The 25242-nt window shown below is 35.7% G+C and overlaps 1 protein-coding gene across 7 annotated transcripts in view; it reads left to right on the top strand.

Annotated features, from left to right (window-relative positions):
• Window positions 1-14898, top strand: part of Nell2 (neural EGFL like 2) — a 374296-nt gene extending 359398 nt beyond the window's left edge. For all 7 annotated transcript variants that reach the window (XM_074083192.1, XM_074083190.1, XM_074083188.1 and 4 more), the window contains 4 exons: window positions 6417-6610; window positions 7670-7846; window positions 9346-9570; window positions 14197-14898. In XM_074083192.1, the coding sequence (XP_073939293.1) occupies window positions 6417-6610; window positions 7670-7846; window positions 9346-9570; window positions 14197-14247 (647 nt within the window). In that variant the 3' untranslated portion in view covers window positions 14248-14898. The remainder of the gene's footprint in view (window positions 1-6416; window positions 6611-7669; window positions 7847-9345; window positions 9571-14196) is intronic.
• Window positions 14899-25242: the final 10344 nt, after the last annotated feature.

The following is a 25242-nucleotide window of genomic DNA, read 5'->3' as shown; positions in this document are numbered from 1 at the left end:
CTGCTGTTACCACTTTGGTCTAAAGCACCACTGAAGCAACATCCAAATTGGTTTCCTTATTTACACTCTTGACTCACCGAGAAGCTTCATTGTATAACACCTGGAACAAACGTTCTAAAACTGAAGTCAGAACATATTGCTCCTCTGGTCACACTCATGGAAACTTTCCATCTCTCAGAGTACAACCCAAACCCTTACCATAGTTTATTAGGGCTGACCTGATAGGCATCCTTGGCTTTCTTGCTATTTCTTAAATATACCAGATTGATTCCTTTGCATATGCTGTTCCCTTTGCATGGAAAATCTCCCCTCCCCCAATTTGGATGATTCTTCTTTACTTAGTTCAGATTTTCTCTCAAATGGCTTCTCTTGGACTTTCAATTTCAAGTAGCCTCCCACTTCTAACATTCTGTCCACTTATCCTGCTTTACTTTTCTTCATAGAAATCATAATTTTTCCTGAAATTATAGTAAATATTGATTCATTTGCTTGCTTTTTATCTATATTAGAATGTAAGCATCAGGGGTCATAGGTTCTATTTGCTTGTTAGCTACCATATCTCCAGTGCCTAGCACAGTGCCTGACATGGTAAATGATACATTTGTCTAAGGAAAACAATTGAGAAGGAAGATAGATAGAAAAATAGATACATATATAGATAGGTAAATAAATAATCTTTAAATCTGAAGTATGTTAAGCATATAACCTATGTTAGAATTTGATATAAGTATGAAATGTAGTGGATATTTAAATTAGATACATAGTATATTTAAGTAGATATATAAGTAGTGTTCAGGATTAAACATAACTAGTGTACTCATGAGTATTCAGCCCAGAAAACAACAAGGACAATTAAGCTAAACATTAAAGTGACACATGATAAAATAGAAGATTGCAAAGTAAATGATCTATAAGATATCTTCACAGAAAAGGCTTTTCAGAGAAATTCCACAGAGAAATGTTTATTTTATTAAAAAAACACTATTTTGGAAGACGATTTTACTATTATCTAGCAATAGAATTTATAAAGATTTTCAGAAAGATTACGACTGTTAGAAGACAACATGCTCTGAAGAATTCTTTTAAAAGAATCAACTATGTTAATAAAAAAAAGACTAAAACACTACACACCTATCATTTACTGCAATCTCAATGATTTGTAGAATTGTAATATTAGTATTTAGAGGATTCAGGTTTAAGAGTATGATTATACCTGGGAAGGTGTCATTTTTCTGTTGCTTAAAAAAAAAAGGCCTCTCAAAGGTTAGAAAAGCCACAAGAATGGATTTACAATTACTCTGAAGTATAAGATTCATACTTGAAGACATGAATAAATAACTGTACTATTTCACCACTTTCTAGGCCATAGTTATTTCTAACACCTGTATGTTTATAAGCTGTATTCACACAAATTATATACTATTTTGCCCATCCATTTATCTCAGGTTTAGACACTTAACCCCCAAGTAACATGCCAGAGTGCCATTTTCCTAGTCTATACCATCATTCCTACAATACTTGAAATTTTGAAGTATTGGGACACAACCCAGCATTTTCCACATAAGAATATTTCATATTCATAACCACTTTTCCTTCCTTCCTTCCTTCCCTTCTTTCCATCTTCTTTCTTTCTTTTCTCTTTCCTTTCTTTTTTTTTCCTTTCTTTCCTTCCTTCCTTCCTTCTTTCTTTCTTTCTTTTTCTTTGTGGTACTGGAGTTTGAACTCAGAACGTCATGCTTGCAAGGCAGATGCTGTGCCACTTGAGCCATACCACCAGTCCTCCTTTCTCTTTTTTATGTTATTGGTAAACTTTAAGCTTGGTGAGGTGCTTTTGAACTTGTGATATCAAAAAATAATGCTTACAAGATACTTTTCAAAAATATTTGTTCAAGACAAATGGAATGAATCCAACTCAGCTCAACAAGTAGTTACTGAATATGCACAGGTACACCAGGGTGCTTTGCCAGCATCTGCTACATACAACTATGAAGTAGAAATAGTCACTGCTCTCAGCTGTAGAAGAAATAAAATATGTACAATAATAGTTGTCATGCACAATAGAATGCAGTGAGATTTTTAAAAGATAAGAAAGCCAAGAGAGACAAAGTGAAAATGACTGAGAAAAGATCATTTTGAGAAAAAATACCAATGCTGTGCTGTGAGAAAACAGAACAATTACTTCTTCTGTGACATCATGGAAGCTTTCTTAAATTACCTAGCATTTTTTTAAGGACTTCGTTAATTATGGTGATATTATTAGAAAGTCCAAATAGAGAAAGAGGATACAATTCTAGGGAGTAACTTATAGTGCCTTGTATGAAGTTTGTACTTCTGTCTGAAGAACTGTTTTTGACAAGGAGAATAATGAAAGCATGTCTGCACCAAGTCCATATTTTGGCCCAGTCCAAGTTTATGAGCTCCAGGAAATAAGAGCAGTACTATAATAGTATTGTAGGAGTACCTCCCACTTACTAGATAGCATGGCTTGGAAGCCCAGAGGAAAGTTCAGTTCTGCAAATCCTAAACTGAACAGATGCCTGCTTTCTTTCCTGCCCTCTCTTCTATTCTCCAGAAAGGTCTTTCTCTTTTTTATATATAGCATCAATCAGTGTTTTCAAATCATATATCTAAACATCATTTTTGATCTCTCCCTCTTCCTAATATTCAAAGTCAATAAATAGCATAGTCATGTTCATCCTGCCCCATAGCCTCTTTCGATGCATTCCCACAGTTACTACCCAACAGGGAATTATGCTTACAATCGCAACCCCAACTACTTGGTTCCATCTTGACTCTGTGCCTCATTGACTGTGACCACGGGAAAGTCATGCAACATTTCTGGGCTTCGGTTTCCTAATCTGTAAAATTAAGAATTCTTTGTGCCGTCCATGGTTGTTTTGGGGTTCAAATCACTATGAAAAGTTCTCAGAATCTGGTACATACCAGCCATTGTCTAAGTCTGCTTTGTTGTTAGGATCATCTCTTGCCTGCACTACTGAAACAGCTTTTTCCCTAATCTCCTGGCTTCAAATTCTAATCCACTCAAGTTCCCTTTCCAAAAGGAATCTTTCCAAAATGAAAATCTGATTATGACATTTTTGCATTTCCCTAAAACAATACCTTACTGCCTTTATAATAAAGTTCAATTTTTATTTCCCTAAAATAGTATCTTACTGCCTTTATAATAAAGTTCAAATTTCTAAATACAACCTTTTCTTGGGCCTGAGCACCTTTGGAAGGTATAACTGCCTGTTCTACTGTATTACTGCATTCTCCAGTCATATCAATACTTCTGCTTCTCCAACACATCTTCATAGCTCTAAACTTTAGGTCACTAAACATACTCTTACCTTGGAACACTATGTGACCTTTATCTCCTTTTTGCATGGCTAAATCTTATTCATCCTATGATTGCCATGCCTAGAGAATGGATAGGTAGGAGAAGGATCTGGAAATGTGATGGGATCCAAATAAAAAATACTCATTCAGGGAAGGGAGTGAGCTGTGCCAAATGTCACTGCTAGATCCAGTTAGATGAGAAATGAGACTGAACTGTGGATTTAGCAATGTTGTTTCTTCAATAGTCACTATTTAAAAGAGTTATCAATACTTGTAAAGTGGGAACTTGTCTGTATCATGGTAGATTTTCTAAATAGATTATAAACACTTTACATACAAAAATGAGTTCCAAAATTAGGTACTGTTAGTCAAATGGGCAAAGTTTTTGCATTGTGACACCCAGTATGGATAGCAAACTAATTCAAATGGAGAGCAAAAGGTTATAATCCATTCATTATGATACTTCTGACTACACATTTCCCCAGGTACCACTACAGAGCGACCATTTTTGTGAGCTTCATTTTACTCTATTTCCTTATTATAAATATATTTTATCTTAGTAAGAATGCAAATTCTTCATGTGTCTGGACATCTCTTTGTCTTTTCAGCAAACCCAAGGACTTTTTCTGAACTTAAATGAAAAAAATGCATTAACCAGTAGTAAACCTTTTATTTTTAATTTTTTTCTTTATTTTTGTGCTGGGTAGGGGTGCATTGTGGCATTTACACAGGTTCTTACAATGTATCAAATATATCATACATGAATTCACCTCCTCTACTGTTCTCCTTCCCCTCAACCCCAATCCCCGATTCCTGTAGTAGTTTCAACAGGTATCATTTTTGCACTTACATGCATGTGTACACATTTTTTATACCATGTTTACCTTCCTACCCCTTTCCCCATCACCCCCCTCCCACTAGTGCCAGCCCTCTGCCCTCCAGTTCTCCAGTTTTGTAGAAGAAAAAAGAGAAAAGATAAAATGAAAAACATGACATTTTAGCTTATTTGAGATAAAGGTAGCTACACAGGGAGGTTCCTTGTGATATTTCCATGTATATGTGTATTATAACCCCAACTGGTTTATCTCCTCTAATTTTCATCATTCTACCTTAGTCCCTTTCTTATGGTAGTTTCAGTTGGCTTCAGATTTCTATATTCATTCTTGTATAGAGAGCATATCAACCATATTCAAGTTCTTCGTTCCCCTAACCCTCCCATGTGTGACTTCCCCTTAGTGTGACTAGTGTTTCATAATATTGCTGTATTTGTATTAGGTCTATATTCCACATATGAGAGAGAACATGCAGCTTTTGGCCTTCTGAGCCTGGCTAACTTCACTTAAGATGATGTTCAGTGTGGTTTTGATTTGCATTTCCTTTATGAAAACTGGTGAACGTTTTTTCATTAGACCTTTTAATTTTAAACTTCAAGCAAAATGAAATGATTGCAAAAATCCAGTCCTTGCCATTAGTGGATATTATAAGGGTTCTGTAGTAAAATAAGTCCATAGAGTTTTTGGTCAAAGATATCAAATAGGTTAATGTTTTTTCTGCATACTGTAATTCCTAATTATAGGAATACTGAATAGAGACAAAGATCAATTCATCAAATATACCACACTATTCTGTGTAAACCAAATATAGAGCTAATTTTTAAGTCTTTATTTTCATTATAAAGAGAAAATTTTCTCTGATCTAAGGAAATACATTAACCATTTTACTTAGTTTTAAAGATATAACTGCATGCTTGCTAGCAGTTCTTTTTGATCATAGTCTATAATCATAACCAGTGTTGCTCTTGACAAATCAAGCTATAACAAAGATCATTATAGTTATAATGACCTTTATAGCCATTGTCCCAAATAATTGGTTTTGAGGCGATGGGATCTAATAAAAATTAAGGTAAGCAGAGAAAAAATATATCATATGGTTTATTTTCATGAATACATTGATAGTAGAATTATGTATTTAAGAATTTAAATATGATCAAGATACAATCTTGACCAGTCAAGCCTTAAATTAATGTTGGAATCAAGTCATTTAAGAAATCTTTGAAATCTTCAAGGAAGATGACTGTACAGTTCCCCTGGTTAAAAGCTATCCATTCCATCTTCTCTCTAACCCACTTCCTCTGCCATGATTTAATTCTTTCTTTCTTGACCTTTACTTAGAAGAAATGGATGGAATGGGAAATCACGGCTTACTTCCACTCATACAATCCCTCTGAAATGTATTTTGGCTTGTGACCTTTAAATTATGGGGTAAATAAAATGAATCACATCTCCTCTTATGTACCTGATCCATGGGTCAAGGCCTGTTTGCTTTTCATCTGAATGAAAATGTGTTAGTATTATTGCCAGGGAAGAGGTAAAGAATGGGCAGTCACCAACTGAGTCAGGCAGGGAAGGAAATAATAATCTGAAATGGAAAGTTAAGAAGGAGAGGATTCTTTGTGAGACAGCTGGTAATTGCTGGTGGTCACTTGCCTTTCATGGGTGAGTAAGAAGGGTCTGAGGACAGTGTGAAAATACCTGGCCTGTAAGAGAAAAATACCTTGGCAGAACACTGGAAATAGCTTGCCTGTGGAATGGTGTAGCTGCGAGAATGGGGTTTGAAATTAAATAAAACATCTCAGGGATCCCATGACATTTCTCTTCCACTAAGGAGGGATGTTCTGTAAGCACCAGTTTAATACTGGGGATAATACCCCTCAATAAGATATCATAGGCACTTTTTAGAATTTCCACTATGAAGCTGTTTTTGTTTGATAAATTGAGTTATAGTCTTACTTTCAAAAAGTATTAATGTTTCATAAAGCCTAATGGTATTTCCAGAGATACAAAAGTTGAAATTTTAGCCAAAGTTATCTAGTTTTCAAAATTAGAAGTTGACAATATTTTCCTGTGAAATCCCCAGATCATTCACAATGCTTTAGTCAGCATTTAATAGGAAATGCATGTCAGCAAGGTAAAAATTAATTTATAGTTAAAAGCTCTGTCAGGAGACAACTTACCCTTTGCAATTTTTTGAAACAGCATATCCTAAGCATGCAGTATGCTGTTTTTTCTTGTCTCTAGATATCGACGAATGTGGAACTGGGAGGCACAACTGTGCCAATGACACCATTTGCTTCAACTTGGATGGCGGATATGATTGTCGGTGCCCTCATGGAAAGAACTGCACAGGAGACTGCATCCACAATGGGAAAGTCAAACACAACGGTCAGATTTGGGTGTTGGAAAATGACCGGTGCTCTGTGTGCTCTTGTCAGGTTAGTATAAATAAAACTTAATTAAGATATAATGTGCATATATTTTAAGTATAAGGCTTGATGAGTTTTAACAAATGCATACATCCATTTAATCACCATCATAGTTAATGTAAAGGATATTTCTACTAACCCAAATGTTGCCTCTGTCCTTTCCTAGTTAGTTCTGCACCTCCAGACCCAGGGAAACACTGCTTTCAGTCCTGATAAATTAACAGTTATTAGAGCTTCACATAAGTGGAATCATATAATACCTACCTATGTCTGGCTTCTTTCTCCCAGCATTATGGTTTTTTATATTTATTAATATTGTAACATATTTATTCCTTTTCATTGATGAATAGTATTCCATTGTACCATTATGCTACAATGTGTTATTAATTTCACATGTTGATAACATTTTATTACTAATGCTGCTAGTTGTCCTTAGTCATAATACACTTGACAAACACATGAATGAAGTCAGACTATATAAGCTATGACTCAAGAGTGAAAAATATCTATTTGGGCTATATTTAGTTTTAGTTTTAGAGAGATAGTCTATCATGTATACCAGTTAATACTAAAGACTTAAGTTATAGTCAAATGAATGATACTATGTAGCAGAGACTCAATATTGTAAAAGAAATAACAGTTTGTATAAAAACATGTCTAAATATGACAGAAATTTAGCAATAGTTTATTTAAACTTACTGGCTACCAAATACTAACACAGTGGCTTTGTACAAAATAAACTTAGTATTCAAATTCCTATACCAATACACAAATATATGTGTATTTATTTATACAAACACATTTATGTAGACATTGGACCCTGTAATGGCTGTCATTTTATACTGATCAATTTCTGGAAAATTTCTTTCTTTCTAATCATTTGAAGAGTAGTGTGTGGAAAGGAAATTGGAAGTCCTCTGACTTGGGCAATTTCTGTGTATTAGTTACAAAATGGAATTTTATTGAAAGTGTGTTGAGTAAACAGAATGAATTGTCTCAACCTCCAGATGATGTTAGGAGACAAGAAATGAAGGGTTTTTGTAATGCTCTTTTCCCTTTCTCCTGCAGAATGGATTTGTTATGTGTCGACGGATGGTTTGTGACTGTGAGAATCCCACAGTTGATCTTTTTTGTTGCCCTGAATGTGACCCAAGACTTAGCAGTCAGTGCCTCCATCAAAATGGGGAAACCTTATACAACAGTGGTGACACCTGGGTCCAGAACTGCCAACAGTGTCGCTGCTTGGTAAGTTTAGCTGCATGGGAGGGGAAGAGTTTAAGCCCAGACTCTAAATAGGAAGCAGCTTTCACCTCCCCAACTACCAGTACCCAGTATCTGGCCACAGTATGGCCAGTTACAAAAACATGGGCCTGGGTAAGACGATGCAATGACAGACCCAAGAAGTGGCATTCTGGATGAAAGTGGTGTGCCATACATGTATTCCTTCTCAGAGAGTGACATCTTTCAGGAATACTTCCATAGTCCAAACTAAGAAGACTCTTGGGTTACTCACTTGAAGAGAACAGTGGCATTCATGATAAAGCCATTCTTTTTCCAAATAGAATTTTTGCTAACCTATTTCTATCCATTCCTCAAACTTAAAAAAACAAAACAAACAAAAATAACACTTTTTTTCCTTCTAAATATTGTTACTGATGCTTACTTTATTTTTCACATGCTATTTTTAGCATGTGCAGTAAATACATATTAGAATTGGCTTTTGGCCAGGCATGGTGGATTATACCTGTAATTCCAGCATTTGGGAGGCTGAGGCAGAAGGATCTCAAATTCTAGCCTCGCCTGGGTTGCATAGAAAGTCCCTGTCTCAAAACAACAGTAACAACAACCACAGCAACAAAAACAATTGGGGTTCTTGTGTTCACTTGTGAAACTTTTCCTGAAAGCAATTGGTGAAGAAGGAAGTAAAAACTTGATAAAGAAACCACCAACTTTTTTCACTTGACTAAATTTCCTGATTTTTCTAATTGTGAAAATTGAAACGAAAATTACTCTGTCTTTGTAGCCAAAAGTTTCACAGAAGAGAATACTTTTATTACAACCAGTTTCCTTTTCATTTGTGTGAGGATATTTTTTAAGGCAATGCTTTTTTGTTGCCATCTTTTTTATACTTTCAACCCAAAAATCAATTGAAAGAACAAGGTCAGTTTCTGTGCCTGAAAGCTGCTTTTCCTCCACAACCATGAGATTCAGAATTATGAAGAAAATAGGAAACAGGTGGGAACTATGTTTTTAAAAACATTCGATCCACAAATTTTTCCATCTGGAATAAGAAAGACTGAAATGAGTCCCCACGTGTTTTTGTGTTGGTGGGGGGGATTTTAGAGAGAGGAGTGGTTCATAGTCACTAAATTGAGAAGCATGAATGAACAAAAATAGCCTGTCAAATTCCCTTTATATTTCAGCTATTCTCTTGTAAATGGATAAAACTTCTTCTATGAGAAAGGAATAAATGACAAGTTAGGGGGAAAAGTTTAGAACAATTACAAAGACATTGTTCTTTAATCCTTGACTATTGTTTAAAAATTTAGCTGCAGTATAGAACTCATCATTTCCATGGGGCTTGTGTATTTACCTGTAAGATTCATGGACTTTGAAGGTCTCGGTATAAACACCAACCACATAAATGGAGTATTCAGTAACCACTGCGCTCCCCTACCGGCTCCCTGCCTCCCTTTATCCCTCCCCTCTGCTTCTGATGCCCTGGTGCTCTGTTTCCCTTACAGCAAGGGGAAGTTGACTGTTGGCCTCTGCCTTGTCCGGATGTAGAGTGTGAATTCAGTGTCCTCCCAGAGAACGAGTGCTGCCCACGCTGTGTCACTGATCCCTGCCAGGCTGACACCATTCGCAATGACATCACCAAAACTTGCCTGGACGAGATGAATGTGGTTCGCTTCACTGGGTCCTCCTGGATCAAGCATGGCACTGAGTGTACTCTTTGCCAGTGCAAGGTAAAGCCCATTAAGTGCCAGTAGTGGCACTTTGCCAGCTGCCCCAGGGCTCAGAGATGCTAATAGGCTTAACCTGGATGAGGGGAAGTGTTTCATTTCCTATGTGTTATTCTAGCAGCAGTGTGGGAGGGAGCTATTCAGCCTTACTAGTACTCAGGCTGACTGTCACTTGTGTCTAGTAATGGGTATTCAGGGAAAAGGAGTGTGGGCTCCAAGCAGTGATCAATACAAACAAGCTACTCAAAGTGCCCTAATGTAGCCAATTGTACACATCTTTAAAAAACTGTAACACCAAACGTTGTGTTTCTTCTCTCATGATGAAAGACAATATTATTTTATTGATTTTTATCTAGCTCTTTTATGAGAGCTGTAAAATATATTGACAAAGTAGATACAGTTTCTAAAGTGGAAATCAATATGGCAAAAATGGGCATATTTCTCAGTTTGTTGTGGCCAGTTATGGTGAGATGAAAAAAATGAGATCTCTTTACCATATTTTATTCCTACAGTTGGTAAAAAATCATTATAAAGATTTTTTTCTTTATTCCATAGGAAAATATACCTTTTACATCAAAACAAGCAAAAACATAGATAATGTAGGCAGAGTAGAGAGAGTTCAATGATAGTGATTGAGTTGAAAGCATTTTAATTTTATTGTTATTCCTAAAAAACTTAATTGAGTGGTCTTTGTATTGCATAGCCATACTTTTGGTATCACTAATAAGACTAAATAAATAATATACAGGCTTAACAATAGCAACCAAAAAGCAAAGATGTTATATTCTTCTCAGCATTACATATCTTCATCTGTTCTGATTTTTAATTCAGACTTCCATTTTGTAAAATTTTTTTCAATAGAGCAATTTAATTCACATTCACTTAATAGAAATTCTTACTAGAGTGCCTTGATGTAACAATACAAAGAAATGTAAAATGCTTTAAGCTTTGAGATACATTTTTTATCTCTCTCAAGCCTAAATTTCTAGCTCTTTCAATTGATGCAATTTGTCAATCAAGAAAAGCTTTCTACATGAACACTTACTGCTGTTTTCTGAAAGTACATCAGCAAACTTGAAAGTAACTACTACTACAAGTCTGCTAATAATGTATATACAAAGTTACTTTAATTTATGTTTGATATGCATAGACTTAAACATGTGTATCTCAAAACTTGAACACTAATAGCCAACAGACAAATGTCTTTCTGACATTTAATTACCAAATAGAGTTGAGTCCTCTTTCACCTTTAATCTGTTAGGTTATTGTCTGCACAGTGACAACAAAAATATATTCCATGTAGTATATATAGTTCTGAACCAAGTATAGTTCAGAAAGCACTTCCAGTAAGAAAAATGTATTCAGTTACAGGCAGGAAACATTAGTATTTTCGGTGGTAAAGAGCATGAATGAGCTCATCAATCACTGCCTTATAAGCAACTACTGGAATCTTTTGATTCCTGGTGGAAATGTATTCCAGAAAGTATGTTTTTGTATTAAAGTTATACCTTCTTGTCAGATAAATGCTGATTCTTGACATTTGCCTTCTTATTACATATGAGGTATAGTAATACGTTCAGTTCTATAAAATTTATCTCAAATATTCACTTTGATTACATTGTGTGTTGTTCTTTAAATAAAGGTCATGCAAAACAAGCTTTAGATATTACATGTAGATAGCATTCTTCACAATTCAGTGTTTTCAGAGCGCTGATTCTGTTGATTACCTGCCTACCCTGCCCTACTCTGCATTATTCACTTGTACTCAGTAAATACATTGTAAGAAAGTTGAAAGCATTCTAATTTGGTTATCATTCCTTTAAAATTGAATTTAGTGGCCTTTGTACTTCATACTCATCATTTTGGAATCAACAGTAAAACTAATCTAAAGGCTTAACAATAGCTTGGGCATTGTGCTGGTTCCAGGGATCTAAGATAAGAAAAACAAACACAGAAATGCCTGGACAACGTATTGTCCAGAGCTTTGCCATGTTGGTCATTTAAATTTAAATAAATTCGATTAAATAAAATTTAAAATTTAGTTCCTCAGTCACACTAGCCACATTTCAATTACTCAATAGCAATAAGTGGCTACTGATTATCATATTAGACAGCACTTGTAGACATTTCTATAATCACAGAATGTTTTGTCAGACAGAACTGGTCTAGAAGTCAAGCATGCAGCATGAGAAGTCAAGACTACTGAGAGTCAAATTATGTGAATTCAGGGGACCTTCCTTAATATTTGCTAACTTGAAAATTGGAATGATAATTCCTACCTAGGAAGTTTATTAAGTAGCTACTTGAGAGAGTTGCTATAAGAACTAAGTAAGATGATCCACATGAGCTTCATGCAATGTCCATACATTCAGAGTGAGTGCTCAATAAATGTTGGCTGTTATTATATGAAGTAAATAGATGTTAATAAAGGCATGACACAAAGAACATTGCACCTGTGAAGTGTGCTCTGCAGGAGAGATGTACCACTCTAAGAGACTATATGACATGTGAACCAGTTACTCACAGAGAAGTAAATACCTCCTCAGTAAAATGAGATCTGAGTTACAGGAGTTATCTGGGGGAAATGATACAATTTTCCTTTTTATCATTTTGAAGGTCCTTCTTACTTAATTTGCTAATGTTAAAATCAAAATGCATCCTCTGCTCTGAAGTTAAACTCTTAACTCAAAAATGAAAGAGTTAGGTTACCTTTCCTAAGTCTAATAGAGAAGCACCCTTATGATTAGTCAGAGTTTTGATGCTAGTTTTAGATGCTAGGTGGAGACGGTATCACAAATTCCCTATTTCTGTTCAAAACCCATACAGGTTGAGGTGCTGGTACATAACCTGATAAATCAGGTTATGGTTAGAAAAATTTATACCTCTGAGCATAATGGCAAAGCTTTAAAATGCTGCTGGAGGTCCTAGAGGTAGTGGGTCTCTGTCTTACTGCCACATTAAGAGTTCTGCTTAATAGCTGCTTTGAGATGTGTAGGATTGAGTTAAATCAATGTTCTTCCTGGATATAGACTGGCTTTTCCCTTCATTTGGCGTGCTTCAGTAAAGGCTAGAGTATTAAAATCTCATTTTAAAAAGTTTTTACCTTACAGAAACAAAGACACTTTTGAGTTTATCATATTAACGTATAATACGTTTTTAACCATCTAACATCGATTATCTGAGAGAAAATATACAGGATGAATTTTAAAGACAGACTAACCTAAGACTTAATCCACGCTCTATGATTTATTAACTGCTTGATTCTGGACGTATTTGAGCTTTCTGATACTCAGTTTCTGAACTAAAAGGTGTGACTATTAATGGTAATGCCATGAGAATGCTGTGAGGTTGAAATTAGATAATGTGTTCAAGATGCCTGACAAAGTGTCTGACACAGAGTACATACTCAAGAAGTGTAAGGATATTATCAGCATTGTGATTAGAATAGTGGTACTAATGTCATCACTATTAGCAGTTAACTGATTGAGAAAAGAAAGAGTTCCAGGAATCAAAGAAGGTAGGGTGTTTTCCTCCTTTGTAATATGTGATATTATTTCGATACTTCATTCTAAAAACTAACATGCACATCTGGCCCTTCCCTGTTGGTTTCCCCTATTTCATCTCTACACTGTTTTCTTTGCCAACTTAAATTTCTCACCCAGACCTTTTCTCACTTTCTTAACTACACAAAGCTCTTGCCATTTCACAACCTCTCTTCACGCAGTTCCCTGTGATTCAGGCCTACTTTTTGTGCACTCATCTTCAGATCTTGATTTAAATATCACCTCTACAGAGAAGTCAACTAGCCACCAACCTAAGTAGGAAGTCTTTTATTCATAGCATAAAACTGCCTAATTTATTTCCATTTGTCTTAGTCAATTTGGGCTGCTGTAATATAATACCTTATCCTGGGTGGCTTAAACATCAAAAGATCATCTCCCGTAGTACTGGAGGCTGAGAAATTCATTCTCATAGTCCAAGATCAAGGTGCTGGCAGATTTGGTGTCTGGTAAAGGCACTGTGGATAGCCATCTTCTTACTGCATCTTCACATGATGGAGGGCAGACAGACAGCAAGCTCTCTCATGTTTTCATGTATGGCACCACTCCCATTCATGAAAGCTCTACTCTCATGCCCTAATAAACTCGCAAAGGCCTCTCCTCCTTCTACTACCACATTATGGATTAGAATTTTCAATGTGAAAATTTTGAAGGAACACATGCGTTCAGCCCATAGCACTGATCCAACACTTTTCATACCATTTTATTGCATGTTTCCTTGGTACTTACTAGTTTTCTCCCTCAATAAATAGTAAATGGAGATTAGCAACTAGGTATGTTCTGTTTATCAATATCTACTAATAATGTATTCAACACGTATTTTAATGAATACATAAAAGAAGAAATGTGTTACAAAGGGATACCAGTCTATCACTTCCCAAATATAACTGGGCCTAATAATTGGTTCTGCAATGGTAGAGTCATGAATAGCAATTCAGTGATTCAAGTTTCAGGAATGCAGAAGTAACAAATCACTATATAGTTACAGTTGCATGTACCAGTCTGTAAGTGTATTTGCTAACAGCTTAAAAATTCATACTCCACCTTTCTTTCTACTTTTCTTCTCCAGAATGGCCACATCTGTTGCTCAGTGGATCCACAGTGCCTTCAGGAGCTGTGAAGTGAACTGTCTCATGGGAGATTTATGTTTAAAGAGTGTTCTTTCTCTTAAAAGACCAAAAACAAAAAGTTAAAACTTAAATTGGATGATTTGTGGGCAGCTAAATACAGCTTTGTTAATAGCTGGGTGAACTTTCAATTGTGAAATTTCTGGAGCTTGAGAAAATGGCAAAAGGAAAACTCTTGGGGAAAACTAAACCAAAATTCTGCCTCTGCTGTACCTGGCATCAACTTGCAGGATGGGTGTGGAATACCACTGCATCCTGACCCCTGGGCAGGAAGCCTAAGCCAGGGGATCTTTGACAGCTTCTGTCTTCAGTGGTACAGAAAATTTTCTTCTAGATCAGAATCTTCATGAATCAGTTAGGTTCCTCACTGCAAAAAGGTAAAATGTAAGGCAGTGAATGAATTATATTTTCAGAAGCAAAGTAAAGAAGCTATAATGCATTATGTACAGTATACACTCTGAAAAGAAATCTGAAACAAGTTATTGTAATGACTAAAAATAATGCACAGGCATGGTTACTTAATATTTTCTAACAGGAAAAGTCATCTCTATTTCCTTGTTTTACTGCACTTAATATTATTTGGTTGAATTTGTTCAGTATAAGCTCGTTCTTGTGCAAAATTAAATATTTCTCTTACCTTATAACAGGTGTGGGTCTGTGTCTTATTTTATGTGTTCCTCTTTTCTATGGATAGTTCATAATACAAATTGCTTTCAAGTCTGCTGATGAAAAACGCACACTGTGTTATTTCCACATTGAAAAGTGATTTTCACTAATTTCTATGACTAAGTGGGGAATGAAATATCTCTCTAGACCCTCAGTTTCACCTTTGCCTCTCTACTCTGTATCCTTAGAGACTGATCTATATAGAAAGTATTACTGGATTCTCTTTCTTCAAGAATGGGGGAACACTGGCAACATATCAGGAGGAGGTAAAATTTGAATATTTATTCTACTTGCTCCCTTATGAGGTCACCACCATAACTGGCTGTGTTATCTTACTGAAGGTCACATGTCTTGATTGGTGCCCTTCTCTGTCCAGCCACCTCTTTTCTTTCTGATAGCTTCTACTTGATTCTTTTGGCTTAGAGATAGTAACAACTCTTGCTGCTTTGTCCTTGGGAGGTACCTGCTGTATTTCCTGTTGATCTCCCAATTTCCAATCACATCTTTATAAATGGTTCCTTGGATGAGCTCTTTAATTAGCCATCTAAAATGTGCCATCTGTTTCCTGCCAGAACTCTGACAGATATACATAAGAAGGAGAATGTGTGAAGGTTGGGAACATCTTCAAGAATTGGTCCTTCACATTTTGACATATAAATCCTTCTCAAGGTTATAAGGGATCATTATATCCCATGATAAATTTTTTTGATGTGTCAGAATCTCAGGGGGAAAAATACAAACAGGCTGATATCCAATACAGTGAGTTAACCCAATATAGCTTTACTAGTAGGGTGAAAAGAAAATACAAGTATTGCCTAATTAATTTTTAGTTGCATGCGGGCATTTTTCTTTAAAGAAAAATGAAGAGATGGACAGGAGGTGACCACTACAAGCTACAGAAATGGTAAAGTGGCTTTTAGCTATATCCTCACCATTGCTATGGAAACAACCTAACATGAGCTGAACTGAGGAAAAATTGTAAATATCTTAATACTTAGGCATGTATAATATTTATTGCATGTGTAGATTCAAGTATCTCTCTATATTCTCAGGATTTATCATAACTGATTTTTTCTGCAGCCTTGTTATGTTCAATCTAAAGTTTCAGTAGAACAAAATGTTTATTTTTATCAGCTATACTATAATGGCAAGTAACAGTTTAGTGTCCAAGAAGGTATCTGTTAATTTGAAGGGGTTTTTTCCCCCACACAATTTTTTTCCTATATAAATTTAAGATTTCTTATTGAATTCTTCACAAATAATATAATTTAGTTGTTTTTATGAGGAGAGTAAGAAATGTGTGTGTATGTGAACATGCTCACACATCTATATCTATCTGCATATACATTCATTATTTAAGCATGTCTTTGTGGAAAGAGGAGCAAGGCTGGAATTTCATATTCCAAACCCTTTTTAAGTTGTTTTAGAGCTCTGGGCATGTTGGTGGCTTGTAGACGCTTGCTTTCCATAGACCACTGAATGAAAGAAAACCCTCATAATGCTGAAAAGGAAAAAGTGAGTATCCTCTTCCAAGGGCCATTAAATCAATGAATCTGTTCACATTGAATTTTTTACCCTTCAGGGTTTACACTATGAATAGTAGATCCCCAGGAGAATTACTGTTTTATCTGCAGATCCCTGCAAGCAGTAATCAATTATTTCTTAAGAACTTTGTCCCTTGAAGAAGAGGTAGTTAATGCCTTGTTTCTTACTCTGGTGATAATTGGCAAAATGCCTTGATTGAATTATGCCTACATCATGGGAAAGTGAAAACTAAGGAACATGAATTTAATTTGAAGGTGTTTTGTTCCTTTAAAGGCAAGCCTTAATAGACATAGTCCTTACTACATTTCCAGTATTTCCCTTTCTTAAAAAAAAAATCACAGAGCAGTTACATATGATTCTTTCGTAAGTAATGTGTAATAAACTTTATCACTTATCTCCCTCTTAACGAGACTGCCATATTGCCTTTTGCTTTGTTTTATAAGCTAATAAAGGGAGTCATGAGTTTGTTTAATTGTACGACAACCTCACAGAACCCCTTTTATCCTCCCAGCAACTCTTCATAGCATCCACAGCCAAGCTGAGAAACCCTGTAATTGCCTTTACAAAATGAACAGTATATTAACACTCTAAAACAGCAGTCAATATTCTTGAATGTTGGACTACGGAAGTTATTCAGTTGAACAAAGCTGAAGTTATGTGTACTGAATAAAAATTGAGCTTCTGGTCACTAAGCATTACCTCATATATCAAAGCTCCACATTGCCAACTAGTTAGGAGTTCTGAAGGTCAGCAGATCCCAGACACCTGTGTGGTCCCAGTCCCATTGATCTACTGCTTAAGCATTGAAAATACTGATTGTTTTTCAGCAAGATTTTGTTTTTTATTTTTGCAAGTTTAGAGTCCAAGTGTATTTCATAGAGATCCATGCCAAAAGGATCCTTGAAGGCAGTAAGTGAATGCTTATGATATGTGCACAGTCTATTTGCTGAGTTGCCTGGATGCTCCCCCTCTGCAGTGGCTGTGGCAGTGAAGTCGGTGCATTGTGTTCTTACTGACCTTTCATTATTGATGCACTAATTTCCACTTTAGAATTCAATGTCTTCCATAAAGGAATTGTCAACTCTTTGTAGGGTAATTGCCCTTCCTCAATAGACCTGCAGGTAGAATGGCAGAGTGCATTGGGCTATATTGCCTCCAGATCTGTGGTGATGTAAATTGGCAAACAATGATACTATTAGAGAAATTTGGAGTAGGATAATCTGAGTTACAGTTTCTTGTAATTCTTCTATTTGTCTTTGTACTGAGATTCAGTCATTTTTTGTAGAGATTGTTTGAAATTCTTTATTCCGAGTGACAGATGGCACAATATATGACTGTCACTACCAAAATATTGTATTTAAAATATATTCTCCTATTCATCTCCAGTGTTAGTTACTTTTTTTAAAATAGTCTGAAATAAGAATGTGACTATATTCAAATTAGAAATTATACTGAGTTTATTTTTGAGGTTTTCAAATAATTTTCTATCTCTTTCACAAAACTGTAGCCATAAATAGAGGGGAAAGGATAAAAGAAAATAGAGAATATAATTTATTGAAAAAATAAGGAATCTAGGCATATATCTATCATAAAGTAATACATGACCCTGTGGAGAAAATATAAACCCACATTCAGCAAATCATATTTTGGTGGTACTGTGCTTTGAACTCAGGGCCCATGTGCTTGCTAGGCAGGCACTCTACTGCTTGAGCCAATGCTCCAGTTCAACAAATCCATTTTTGAGTACCTACTGTATCCAGACACTGCTCCAGGCACTTTTTGAAGAGCCTGCCCAATGTTGCAAATTCACTGCAACAGAGTTGCTGCAAAGAGAGATTGTCCAGGCACCACAGTGAATAAAGTATGAATAGATTATAAGCATTTACTTACTGTCTTCTCATACAGCACCCATTTCAATGAGAAAATGAGAAAATTAACAAATAAACAGACACTATGTCAGGTGCTAAGAAGTGCTATGAAGAAAAATTAAGCTAGATTGCTGTAGTGATACGGACAAGGGTGATCATTTAGTTGAGGAATTCAGAAAGTCCTGTCTTTGACAAAGTGTCATTGGAGCAAATGTTTGAATGAAATGAGAAAATGAATCATCTGCATACCTGGAAGGAAAGAATTATAAGCAAAGGGAGCTATGTTTGGGTGTGAGCTGGGAACATGCTTATAGGTGTTTTGAGTGAGCAAGTTGAACACTTGTATGTAAGTGGTACAGTCAGTGGAATGGCTGGTGATCAAGTTAGGTCCTCAGAGACCATGGTCATAGTTGTACCATAATTCTGACAGATCTCTATAGCTACTGTGTAGAGAATAGACAGGGGTGAGAGGTGGGATGTGGGAGGTGGTGAGTAGGAAGCAGGAGGTAGGTACATTCATACCACTGAATTTTAGACATGATATTGTAGTTTGGACAAAGATGATAACAGAGTGTGAGAACCAAAGGGATTTAACATTAAAGAAGATCCAATTAAGTGAAAAAATGGGTAAGTAGACTAAATATCACAGAAATGTCAATTCTCCCCAGAAAAATACAGTTCCTTAAAGGTGACTCTACTTTAGGAAAATAAATGACCAAGAATATAGCCAAGACTATTTTAAGGAGAATTGTATTTGGGGATAGTAGAGACTGGTTCTACCCTATGCAACAAGGTATAAAGCTATAGAAATTAAGAGTCATTGTTGAAGGAATAAAAATGATAAGTGACATATATGCACATATATACATATAAAATTGGCAAAAGATACATACCGACATTTCACCAAGGGGATATATAGATGGCAAATAGGCACACAAACAAATATATGTGCCTATATAATATATATGTATATATACATGCATATATGTAAATATATGTATATATAATATAATATGTATTATATATATGTATATATAATATTGTGTATAATATAGTTTTTTAAAGTTTACCCTTGAAAAAATACATAGTAGAGATAGGGCAAGATGGCCATTTAAAAACATCCACCATCTTGACTCCATGAATGAGAAGAAACAGGTAACAGCAGACCTATATTCTGAAGAGAGAAAAGAAAGATTATTAGGAACCACGAAAGAGATGATGAGGCAGCAGAAACGAACAGAGATACAAGGACAACAGAGAAAAGCAGCAAACAGTTCCCTGGCTTCCTGGGAGGAGGGGGGGAAGTTGAAGATGCAGTCACAAGGTAAGCTAGAGGGCCCTAGTGGCAGACTATCAATTCTAGTTGCAAGGTAAACCCACGACTTCCGTAAGCTTTAAACTAGTGTGGGGATTGGGCAAGATAGTGACTGCTCCAGTGTGGAATGTTAGCTTCAGTGAAGAAAGATATTCTGACATTCCCCTTATTTTGGAGGGCGATAGCAAAAAAACATCTTGAGAAATGGCCTATGGTTTGAGGCAGAGATATACTTGGGGCTCAAAACTCATTAGGTCAGTTAGACTTGGGCCACCATGCCACAGAGTGTATGTGGGAGACAGCCACAAGAAGTGGTTGGATGGTTGAGGAGAGACAAAGGGATGGACACGATCCCACAGAGAAGTTAAAACAAAGGAAGCTCAGGCAGAGAAGGAGAGAATGATCACAGGCCCCACCCTCCCTAGCAAGTAGTCCCATTGCCTGAGGCCTTGTGATAACAAAGCACTGAGCCTATGCTTGGCTTAGTATTCTGCTTCTAGGGCCAGTCTCCTGGCTAGGGGTGTTGGCTAACTGAGCCCAGACCCTCTGAATCACCTGATACCCATAGCTTCTTCCCTCCAACAGAAAGGTAAACTGCTGGGCAGTTCCGAGAGCACTGAGGCCTGCCCCTGGGTAGTGTATTCCAGCAAGTGTTTACTGCTGGGTGAATGTGAGGGGCTGGATCCCAGGACTTTCAAATCATGTGATATCCACAACTCTCACCCCAGGAGGTGAACTGCTAGCAGGCTCTAAAAGCACCAAAAGCCCAGGAACTACATTCCAGTTTGTTTGTTTCCAAGTAAAGCCTACCAAATTAAGTAATTTCTACAATCTCCTCTCCCCAACAGGGAGGTGAATTGCTAGACAGGTTCTGAAAGTACTGAGGCCCACCCTGTAAAGAATTAAAGGGTGGGGAAATAACGCAAAGTAGAGGGTGAAGACACAAAGCAAAGTATGGTTTACTGAAATCAAAAGCACTGAAACAAAGTCACCATGACTGTGAGGGGGCTCTTGGCAGTATTAGCTCACCAAAGTGTACACAGATAACAAAGTAGATAGATAGCAAAGTCCGAGAACAAAAAGGCTTCTCAAACGAGAAAGGGGACCTGGAAACAGGTCCTGCTCACGTGCATGGGGCTTGCTTTTTGTACCCCTCTAGTCCCTCTCCTTCTCCGTTTCTTCATGGCACGTGTAGTCTCTGGATTGGTCTTCACCCCTGTGAGCCCCCCACACACACACACTTAGGGGCACAAGGAGCAGTCTCCTCTTGCTTGATTTCACATGTGACCATAAGCACGAAAGAGGATGCATGGAAGTTCCTGGAAAGTTTTCAGCATGGTTCTCCACCCCCAGGGCCAGGCCTCAGGGTGCCTGGGCACTGCACAGCTGCTTGTCCTTGGGTTTCCCATGATTCAGCTGTTACCATGAGCACTGTTCCCCTGGCCCATTCCCCCTTCAGAGCTTCATCAGAAAAGCTAAAAATAGACCTGCTGTAATCCTGCTGTACATCTCTTGGGTTTATATCCAAAGGAGTATAAGTCAACACCCACATTTATCATAGCACCCTTCACAGTAGCCAAGCTACGGAATCAGCCTAGGTGCCCAGTGAGTGAATGTGAAAGGCAATAGTACTGTTCAGTTTGCAGTAATGCCATCAACTCTGTAAAAATTTTGCTGCAAGGTTGAGCTGACAGCCTGGTTAGCTGAACTTCCTGTGCAGTCCCAGCAAGAAACCACAGCGCGCCAGCCAAAAATGCTGGTCTTTCTCAGAAGTCCCTACCTGCAGCAAAAACGCACTGAGAATGAGGTGACAAAACCAACCAAGAAGCAGATGCTCTGAATGCATACTCCAGGGACCAGTGAACTTTGGAGGGAGGGGGAAAAAGAAGGAACTAAAAGCAATAAAAGGAGAAACCCAGAGCATTTCAGTGGAGTACCGATTTCTGGATCCTGGTGCTCAGCTCTTCACTGGGTAGCTTCTTTTACTGTGGCTTCTGGCAATGAAGTTACTCTGTTTGTACCTTGCCAGTGCTTCTACTTTCAATTCTTTGAATTTAGAAAGCAAGAAACCCTGTCACCAGGCACTGACCCCCTGTGTCAAATGGAAAATTAAATGTGGTATATATGAACAGTGGAATATTATTCAGCCATAAAAAGATGAAATTATGTCATTTTCAAGAAAATGGATGGACCTGAGATCATCATGTTGAGTGAGATAACACAAACTCAAAAAGTCAAATATCACGCTTCCATGAAGAAGGTAAAAGAATGAAACCAGGGAGAGGGCTTAGGAAATATAATAGAAGAGAATGTGTCCAAACTACACTGTATGCATCTCTGGAGTTATGATGAAACCCCCTTGTACTATTAATCTATAATAATTTTAAAAGTTTATCCTTATTTCATACTAATCAATTCTACATCAATGAACGACCTAAGTGTGAAAAGTAAAATTATGAAAAAATTTTTGGAGAATTTTTTGGCCTCAACATATATTAAAATGGACCCAAAAATCTTACGTCTTAAAATCATCATGAAATTCTACCATATGAAATAGATGAAAAGATTGACCAAAAACTTAGAAAGATAATGACATTATATATAATCACTGAAAGTTAGTAACTGGAATCTATTTATGCATATCTATGTATCTTTATCCACAGCTACATATTTTTAAAACTTAATAGAAGAAAAATATAAATCACCCCATAGAAAAATGTGCAAAAGACATGTATAGGTATTTCACAAGAAATGAAACTCCAGAATGTCTAATAAACCCATGAAATTCTGCTTGGGCTTGCTTGTAACAAGTAAGTAAGTGTATCTTAAACAACAATGACAAAATTAGAAGAAAATGACTAAATTAAAAAGATGAAACCAATTGTTGTTATAGGTGTGGAACAACAGGAACTTAGTAATACCAATGGTGAGATAGTACATTATTCACACCCCCGAGAGGGCAATTTTGCAATATGTAAATTAGGCTGTGTACCCTACATGATCCAGCATGTACACCTAAGTATATAATGTACATTCCCACTATCCAATACAGTAACCATTGGCCATATATGAATATTAATCTGAAATTAAATTATAATTGAGTTCCTCTATTATAGAAGCCACATTTCAAGAGTTCATTTAGTCATTTTGTGACTGGTGGCTACTATATTGGACAGCACAATCTACATATTTATCATTGCAGAGAGTTCTATTGAATATTATTGATGTAGGAAAATTCTCGCTCATGTACAAGAAGATACCTAACATATTTTCATAGTAACATTGTTCATAGCAACAAAATATCAGAAACCATTCAAATGCTAACCAAAATGTGATATGGTTATATTTTGAAATACTCCACAACAATGAAAATAAATAATAATTGCATATAGGAAAATGGACGAGTCTTAGATATTATGTTTAAAAAAATCAAGATGTACAATATGCACTTATAATAAGTAATTTCACATTTTTCAAATGTGAAAAAACAACCTATGTATTACTGAGGGGTACATTTACACATGTACAAGTATTTTAAAATGCATGGGAATTATAAACATCAAATTAAGATAGAAGCTATCTGTGAGAGGTGGGAGGCTTCCAAGTATATGGTGTGCATAACTGTGTTGGTAATATTATCACAAGAATCTGTATATTCCAATAATTCCAAATTACTGCTGTCTGTTCCTGACATTCAGGAAAATAAATCTATAAATTGATTAAATGTGTCATTTATTTATTTTCTACTTTGTAAATATACATGTGTTTAATTATAAATATACATTTAATGTAATATGTGCAATTTTATTCTACACATATTTATATATACACTCCCCAAACTAAACCAGTTAGTTTTTTACATACATATGTGAATTTCAAAAGATTTATTGAAGCGAGGCTTCAGAAAATACAGTAATTTTTAAAAGTTGTCATTTATTTAAATAAATCTGGTACTACTTTAAAGACAAATTGTTAGCCAGTTATGGTGATGCACACCTGTAATCCCAATACTCGAGAGGCTTAGGCAAAAGGATCGCAAGTTTAAGACCAGACTAGGCTACACAGTAAGAGCACATCTCAAAGGAACAACAAAAGAGGCAAATTATAAAAGGAAAAGAATCACCATAATCACATTATTTTTGTACCATTTTTATTTTTATTCCTTTCTTATTCATGTGCCTACATATTTTATGTTATGTAAAATATAATACATTATTTTATTATTAGCTTTGCTAACATTTTATTATAAACAATTATTATAACAAAATCACTAGATTATCATGGAACTTTAAATATTTCACTGATTTGTTGGATATATATTTTATTTCCTTCCATTTTCTTTCTCTATTATAGATGCTGCTGTAGTTCATATGGTATAAATTATTTCCTTATATAATATCATCAAAAGTAGATCTAATGAAGCGAGTTATGAACAGCTCTATGTGATACAATTTAACTTGTTTGAACACTTGTCCAAAGGCTATACCAATGTACAATCCACCACAATGTATGCAATTTTAAAACAGCTTTGCCTCCATTGGATATTATCAATTTAATTTTAGTCTTCTATTATGTTTCTTTTATGTGTGTCTAATGAAACATTTCTGTTTTGATTTTAATTTATTTAGATAACTGAGGTTAAAGATTTCCAGTTGTTTATTCTATCCATTTATGCAGCTATTGTTATTGTTTACTTATATCTTAGGTTCATACATCTGTGTGTTGGTTTTTATAAATTAGAATGAGATACATATGGGCAATTGTTAGATACCTCTTAAGACACTTCACTTTTGTCAATCCTTTCCTAAATATATTATTTTATAGTTTAGTTTTACTTTTACTATAAGCATAATATATGTCATTCATAATTTTTACTATAACCTCTTTTTTCTTTAACATTCAGATTACTATCTCCCCAAATAATTGCTTATTCACATTCCAGAATTGGGAAACGCACCACCTCCAGAATGTATCCATTCTATCTTTGGAATCTGTTATTTTGGTTATTTGGAATGATCACCTGAAATCTGACTTACTTAAATTTCAATTTAATTTATAGAATTTCAGTCCTAATTTTACTTACCAGGCCATACTGACATATTTTTCTTCAAATATCCTTTCAGAATGCTCTTCTTCCAGTATTAAATTTCTCCAATTTGTTCAGTATGTCCTCACAAAAGAGCGCAGTTATTATATCCCAGTTGTTCAAATGCCTGTGTTATAGTCACAGCTAGAACTAAACTCCATATTCAAGAGAAATCTCTTTAGTCAAAGACACACTTGGTTTAGTATCTGAGACTATAAATTGGGATTCCTTCACTGGACATCTCTATCCTATAGAGAAGAAAAATATTTTTTCAATTTACCAAGTGATCTTTTCTGACACATTTGAAATTCATAAAAACTGTAAAATGCTAAATAAGAATATATTTATATTCAAATTATATCCTCTCAAAATGTGTTTATGAAATCATCTTTCTAAGCGCATATTGAATGCTGTGTAAAAATCACATTCTATTCAGTGGTATATGACTGAAGAATCCAATAGCATGTATTTTCTACTTCAAATTGAATTTGTCTAGTAATTTGGGTTT

This window comes from Castor canadensis, chromosome 8, assembly GCF_047511655.1.
Source record: "Castor canadensis chromosome 8, mCasCan1.hap1v2, whole genome shotgun sequence".
NCBI classification, from domain to species: Eukaryota; Metazoa; Chordata; class Mammalia; order Rodentia; family Castoridae; genus Castor; species Castor canadensis.
This window is presented reverse-complemented; position numbering and strand designations above follow the sequence as displayed.